This window comes from Vombatus ursinus, unplaced genomic scaffold (assembly GCF_900497805.2).
Source record: "Vombatus ursinus unplaced genomic scaffold, bare-nosed wombat genome assembly UNPS02004456.1, whole genome shotgun sequence".
Classification (NCBI taxonomy): domain Eukaryota; kingdom Metazoa; phylum Chordata; class Mammalia; order Diprotodontia; family Vombatidae; genus Vombatus; species Vombatus ursinus.
Window position 1 is genome coordinate 212,426 of NW_020944234.1, and position 6,963 is coordinate 219,388.

General features: G+C 40.1%; 1 protein-coding gene across 1 annotated transcript; it reads right to left on the bottom strand.

The window, feature by feature from the left end:
- Positions 1 to 2,542: 2,542 nt before the first annotated feature.
- Positions 2,543 to 5,511, bottom strand: LOC114023875 (olfactory receptor 56A4-like). The gene is made up of 2 exons (XM_027836696.1): positions 5,263 to 5,511; positions 2,543 to 3,238 (listed from the first exon to the last, which is right to left on the bottom strand). The coding sequence occupies exons 1-2, from the start codon at positions 5,509 to 5,511 to the stop codon at positions 2,543 to 2,545; spliced, it is 945 nt and encodes a 314-aa protein (XP_027692497.1).
- Positions 5,512 to 6,963: the final 1,452 nt, after the last annotated feature.

Consider the following 6,963-nt stretch of genomic DNA (forward strand, 5'->3'; position numbering starts at 1 on the left):
ACATTAACTGCTTGAAGGGAACCTTGTTCTTTGTTCTAAAGAGCTTGTTACCTAAAACTAAGAAACTCCACCAGAGTAATAAGAGGCTTCAGTACCCCAAAACACTAAAGGAACAAATTAGAAGAATGTGTGGAGAGAGTTTTATTTTCTGGTTGCAGGCAAAGATTTTTGCCTTTTCAAAAAAAAATGTTGATAAAGCCAAAGACTTAAACTGAAAGAACATGGCAGTATCCACCATTTCCTTGAGGAAGAGATAGTCAACAATTGCATCCGAGCTAGAATCTGGACAGTAGAGCTTCCTCTGGCAGGGACTACATGTCCATCCAATCATCATTATAGGAGAAGAGTGCATATGGTTGAAGAGTATTTAGTAGAGACTAAGCTCAGCAGGGAGAAGGGCAGTGGCATCCCTGGAAGACATCAGCAGCACTCCAATGTGAGGAACATGAGATAAGAGCCCTGGCCAAATGTCCTCCTTATAGAAATACTAGCTATTATTATTGTATATCTGCCCATCCATATGTGTTCCCCATGAATGTCCAATCTTCCCACTAAAGTGCATTTGTAGGATAACACAGCCTCGTTTTTGTGAGAAGTTTTTCTTCCTTACTGTGCCATTTAATTAAATGCCTTTGCTTAGAACTAATTATGTTCTATGGCTCTCCATTAATGGACCACATATTGGTGGGAGTTTGTGTGGTATTGTTCTAGAGGGTGCAGGCCCATTAAATACCTTGAGCCAATGGTAGCAATTCTCCAGAGGACTTTAGAATTGGTGGATGCCCCCAGATGATATACCAGTATCAAAATGGATTTAATGCAATGAGGCAGAGAATTTGCCTCTGTGTCAACTGGGCAATTGGGACATCAAATTATACTAAGTCCCCATTATGGATGGACAAATCTACTGGTTGATTGGAACAGAGACACCGGCCCTGTGGGAGATCTTAGAAAAAAATGAAGGGATTCATTTAATCTTCTACTTCTTCTGCTGGTGTCCTGTGCTTGAATTTTGTTGACCTAAATTGAATTGAATTGCATTCTTGCCCTCAAGGTACAGATACTGTTATGGAAGCTTCAGAAATTGCAGGGGAATGTTCCACATATTCCTAAGAGATTAAGAGAGTATCCTGGCATATGGGACACTCTTCTCACAGCATCTCCTGAAATGTGCATATAATTCTGGATGTTATAATTGCTTATAATAAATGAAGGGAATAGGAGGAGGAAGAGAAAGTTGTGTATATTCTTTAAAACCCATGGTTTGGTTTTTTTGTGTGTGTAAATGAAAAGATAACAACAATGTATGGTTTCCCTAAATTCTAACTCCTGAAATTAAAGAAAAATGAAGAGGTTCTCAGTCACTACCAAACTCTTGAGCTTTTTCTTTCTAGGACTACAAACTGAAGACCATAGTATTTGCCCCCTATTTCTCCTATGAATTGAGGATTCCCCTGTCATAAATCAATATTGGCTTTATACTCAATTATATAAAATGAGATCTGGGAGGGGAGTATTTTTCAATTTATCTTTGAATTCCTGTGCTTCTAGAACAGTTTCCGGCATATAGTGGGTATTTGAGAAATGCTTAATGTATTAGACTTGAATGTGCAAGAAACTATGTTACCATAGTGTAAGGAATCTCAGAACAAATTATGTACAGGTTAGCAAATTACCAGTACAAAGTGTGCTTACGGAATCCAGCTTTTTTCTGCCTCAGGATGTGTCTTAATTAGAGAGTTCTTGACTCTAAATAGCCCTTCCCAGGCCTTTGTCACTCAGCATCCCTCATGCCATCAATCCTCCTTTCCTCTTTGTATTGTTCTCTAGAACTTTTTCTTAAGATTTTCTAGTCACCAAGGAAGTGGCAAGGCAGCATTTGAAGCCAGGTGATCTAACTCCAAAACAAGTGCTCTCTACTCTGGCATATACTGCCAGTCCACATCAATATTAAACCATTTTTTCTCTGTCTTCCAATCTTTCTCTCATTTATTGTTCTCTGAGTTGAAATAGAATGACAATACCCACTCTTCACTAGAGGAAAAGCAAAGGATTTCAATGGAGGTGGAAGCTGAAAGTACTAGCCCCCGTAGCACCCTCTATTCCCAATGGGTTTGAACTTATCTTTCACCCTGTTTAGCTTCCTTTCATTTTTCTACCTGCCAGTTTCCCCAATATCAATGAATATTTACATATACCTAAATTAGATACAAACCTCTTCTTCACAAAATGCCCAGAGAAAAAATAGTCAATGAAACAAAGACAATCCATCACAGGATTTGTGTGGGTTTGAATTGCAATTTTAGCACATGGCAATGCATATGACCATTGTCAATACTGGTTGAGTAGATAACTGAGAATGGAAAGGGGTCAGGACAGGTAAGGAGTCAGTTTGACAATAATGATAAAAGTCTGAGTGGAAGTGGGGTGGAAGAGTCACAGTGAGATGAGAATAGGGGATTAGAGTCTACAGATGAGACTATTTCTGAACTATTCCAAGATCTCCCTGACTCCTAAGAAGCATGAACTTTAGCCTGGCACTTCACTTTTGGTACTTCAGCAATTTCAAGATGCCATGCTTGATTTCCTGAGTGCGAATTCCATAGACAATAGGGTTGAGGGCTGGTGGGATGAGGTGGTGCAGGACATTGAGAAGGATGGGCACATCAGCAGGCACCTTCTTGCCAGCTTTATTGGTAAAGATGAAGACCAGTAAAAGTGTATAGAAGAAGAGGATAAGGATCAGGTGAGAACCACAGGTACTCAGAGCCTTTGTGGCTGCTCCTCCAGACTGTAGCCTCAACACAGCCCTCAAGATGAAGCAGTAAGAAAGCAAAATGAACACCAAGTCAGAGCCCAGCAGGCACCAGACACTCACAAACTGGTAGAGTTTGTTAAGACGGATATCCCCACAGGAGAGTCGAGCCACAGAGATGTTGGCACAGATACAGTTTTCTATTACATTCCCTGCACAGTAGTCCAGCCGGGCAGCCAAGATTGGGGTAGGCAATGTGGCCAGTAGGTTGCGTAAGATAATGAATATGGCAGCCTTGACCACAAACTGCTCAGTGATGATGGATGGGTAATGCAGGGGATGGCAGATAGCAATGTAGCGGTCATAAGCCATGATCAGAAACGTGGATGACTCCATGGGTAGGAAGGTATTCATGACAAACATCTGCAGAAAGCAGCCTGTGAAGCTAATGGGCTTCATGTTGAACCAGAAGATGAGCAGGACCTGCCAGAATCATCACCCTCAAGTACTGTTCTTATATTTTGGCACCAACAACAGGTCAGAAAGCCATAGTAACTCCCTCTTGCCCATTAGATTAAACCAACATTACACTTAAATACAGTTTACCTCACCTTTTCCCTTGAAATGTCTCCTTAACCCCACCCCGTCCAGTCTTCTCTCTATTCTTTTCATCTGACTTGCTAATTCCCATCCCTCAGAATTTAGTCTTTGTCCCTCCACTATTCCCTCCCCTCTTTCCTCTTCCTATCTATAATCATCACCTCTTCTAAAACTCAATTCCAAATTTATTGGTACTGAGAAGCTTTCCCAATCTGAACACCCTCATTGCCCTGTACCTTTCTAGTCTTTTGTGACCTTGGTTTGAGCTACATTTATGGCATCATAATATTGGAGGCTGCAAGAAACTTTCAAGATTATCTAGTCCAACTCCAACCCCAATATTTTACCACTGAAGAAACAGGCAAGTAGGGGACTTGCTCAAGGACACAATGATATTATGAAAAGTGTTAGGGTAGTATGAGAGGCAGCATGGGATAGTGGATAGATAGCTGAATGCAAAGTCTGACAGGCCTAGTTCCAAGTCCCATCTCTGACACATATTGGCTTTATGATCCTAGCAAGTCCTAACCTCTAAGTGCTCTAGGAGACTCTTTGAGATTATATGTTGCAGTGAAGGTGCTGTAAAGATCTGCTCTCAGGTGTACTGATTCCAAATAGAATATTATTCCCTCTGCATTATCCTATCTTCCTAACATTATTGTTAATAATGTAATAATATCTTTGGCTTGCTGGTATTACTGTTCTATATTGCTCTCTTAGAAAAGAGTAAATTGAGAGGTGGGGAGAGGAAGGAGGGTAAAGGTACAATAGATCTCTTTAAACATTGGAATGACTATACCTGGGGGAAAGGCATTTCCTTAGTTATAGAGGGCAGAAATAGGAGTAAAATCAAAGTTTAAAAGAGGCAGATTTCTACTTGTTGTAAGGGGAAAAGAGCCTGGCAACTAGAGCTATACCAAAGTGTAATGGATTGCTTTGGGGAGGGGCAGAGATTCTACATTAGGGTAAGTGTTCAATCAAAAAGAGAATGCCCATTTATCAAGCATGTTATAAAGGAGATTCTTTCTCATGTGTAATAGGGAAAATATTTTTCAATATTTTTGAAATTAAATTTTAAAATGTTGAAACCTCAATATTTCATATGCAATGAACTAGATAAACATTGAGGTCCCTCCCAACTCTCAAATTCTCTGATTCTTTGAGTCTCAAGTTATATTCTTCCAGTTTCTTAGGACAATAACTTTGTTTTTGGTCTTAATCTTTATGGAGCACTAAGCTCTGTAAGCAATGATGTAATATTTAGTGGACACTCATTTCTGTTTGAGTTTGACACCATTGACGTAAGATATGAAGAGCACAAAACGTATCTTTAAAAATCCAAGAACTAATACCCAATTGAATCTAATTTTTTCCTCCTTTTTTCTTTATTCTATGCCTTTTAAAAATACTATTTCTTCTATGGGATGGCTCTCTGTGAGGAAAAGGGAAAGGGACAGGGAGAAAACTATGATCATGTAAAAAACAACATGTGAAAAAACTTATTTTAAGAAATAACAGTGGTTACATAATGAATACATATCTGGACTTAGGGATAATGTAAAGAACTTAGAAACAATGTTGAGTTAATGACTTTGGGATTGGTAATGACCATGTGAATGATTAGATATAATCCTGACTGACTGACCCTGGGGATAATGGTGACACTATCAGTGGTAGAATTACAGTAATGGATTAGGCATGAAAGAATGAGTAATCATGGGGAAGAGAACAACTAAATGACTTTGGGGAGAGTAGTGACTGAGTGAACTTGGGGATTTGGTAATATTGCAAGGTCTTGAGACTTATGGTGACAAATGGCTTTGGGGATGACAGTGATTAAGTGGGTAAAGCCAGGTATGTCAGTAAGATAGTGACATGCAGAGCAGCTGACAAATCAAGAGCCTTACCTTAGGGATGACAGTTAGGCAGAGGATGACATCCAAAAGGGAGAGGATGGCCAACAGGTAATACATGGGCTCATGCAAAGAAGCCTCTCTTTGGATGGCCAGCAACAGCACCACATTGGCCCCCAAGGCCAACACTAGCAGGGGGGTCAGTGGTATTGACAGCCAGTGTTGTGTGTCCTGCATCCCTGGGAAGCAGATCATCAGAAACTCAGTCACCTGGGTTGAAGAGCTGTTGATTGATAAGGCCATGACTGGTGGGTGGGTTGGGGCCTGGCTGAAAGAGAAAGGTAATTAATTCAGTCTTTGGCTTCCTAGGCAGCTAAGAGAAGCAATAGATAGAGCACTGGGCCTGGAGTCAAGAAGATCTGAGTTTAAACTCAAACTCAGACATTTATTAGCAGTGTGACCTGGGGCAAAACATTCAACCTCTGTTTGCCTCAGTTGCCTCAACTAGAAAAAGGAGATAATAACAGTACCTACCTCACAGGGTTGTCATGAGGATTAAATGAAATGGTATCTGTAAAGTGTTTAGCATAGTATCTGGTACTTAGTAGAAGTTATATAAATGCTTATTCCCCTTCTCCTCTTGCTGCCTCTTGAGTGTAAAAAGGCACACAAATCTTATTTCTTCTTTCTTTTCTTCAGCTCAGTGTAAGGAAAATCTGTAACAATTAGAGCTACCATACAGAGTAATGCACTGCCTCGAGCGAGTTCTCCATCACTAAGGTTCTTCAAGAAGGTTCTCCGCAATGATTTGTCAAAGGGATTGTCTGTTTAGGTATAAATTAGATGAGCAGAACCCTTCCCATCTTAGATTATGTAATTCTCCAAAGATTCCTATACCTCTTTCTTTGTTACTCTCCTTTCATCCTCTCTCTAATATGAGTAAAAATGTATAGGGACAGAACAGAAAAGGATCCAGGAAAATCAAAGGTTTGGAACATCCAAAGATAAAACCCAGAATATGGGTGGTGATCCAGCAAAGGATATTGAGAAGAAAGTCAGACAGATAAGAGGAGAACCAAGAGAGAGTAGTATCATGAAATCAGGAAGGAATGAGGATCCAGGAGAGAGTAGTCTATCTTGTCAAATGCTTGCGGAGAGATCAAGAAGGCTAAGAACTGAGAAATAGTCTTTATATTTGGCAATTACTGCAGGAGATTATTGGTAAGTCTGCTAAAAGCAATTTCTGCTTTCTTGAGGGGTGAGTTCAAAAATCAGATTAACATAGGGTTGAGGAAAAGAAAGAAAGTAGAGGCAATTAATAATCATAGAAAGGAAAAAAAAACATGGCATATAAAGACCACTATGAGGCCTGCCCAATGCAATATACAATCCCATTCCCTCTCTACAGGATCTGAGACCTATTCCAGTTCTCCCATGATATCCTGTTTGAAGACTGGTATTAAGCAGGTAATTAATTCTATACAAAGGGCAAAAGAGTCATCTGGATAAGCAGTCTAGTGAATTCAGCCCCCAAAACATTGTGGAGTCAATATTGGTGCTGCTAGCCTCCTTATACCCCCATAAAGTCCCCATATGCCCACTCTCAATTGTCCGGTGCCTTCCTAGGCTTTGCTCTTCCCCATCCAAATTGCTTTCAGATTCTTCATGTTCATTAAGGAATCAAGGACTGATGATGTACCAAGCATGTCTTAGATAAATGAAGTAGACTTTTATAAGGGATGAGCTAGAACAGGA

Bases quoted from the DNA above. Each gene is read 5' to 3' on its own strand.
- LOC114023875 (XM_027836696.1), bottom strand. From the start codon at position 5,511: ATGGCCTTATCAATCAACAGCTCTTCAACCCAGGTGACTGAGTTTCTG. The intron at 3,239-5,262 runs GTAAGGCTCTTG...TGATTCTGGCAG, and splicing joins GCCTAACTGTCATCCCTAAG to GTCCTGCTCATCTTCTGGTT.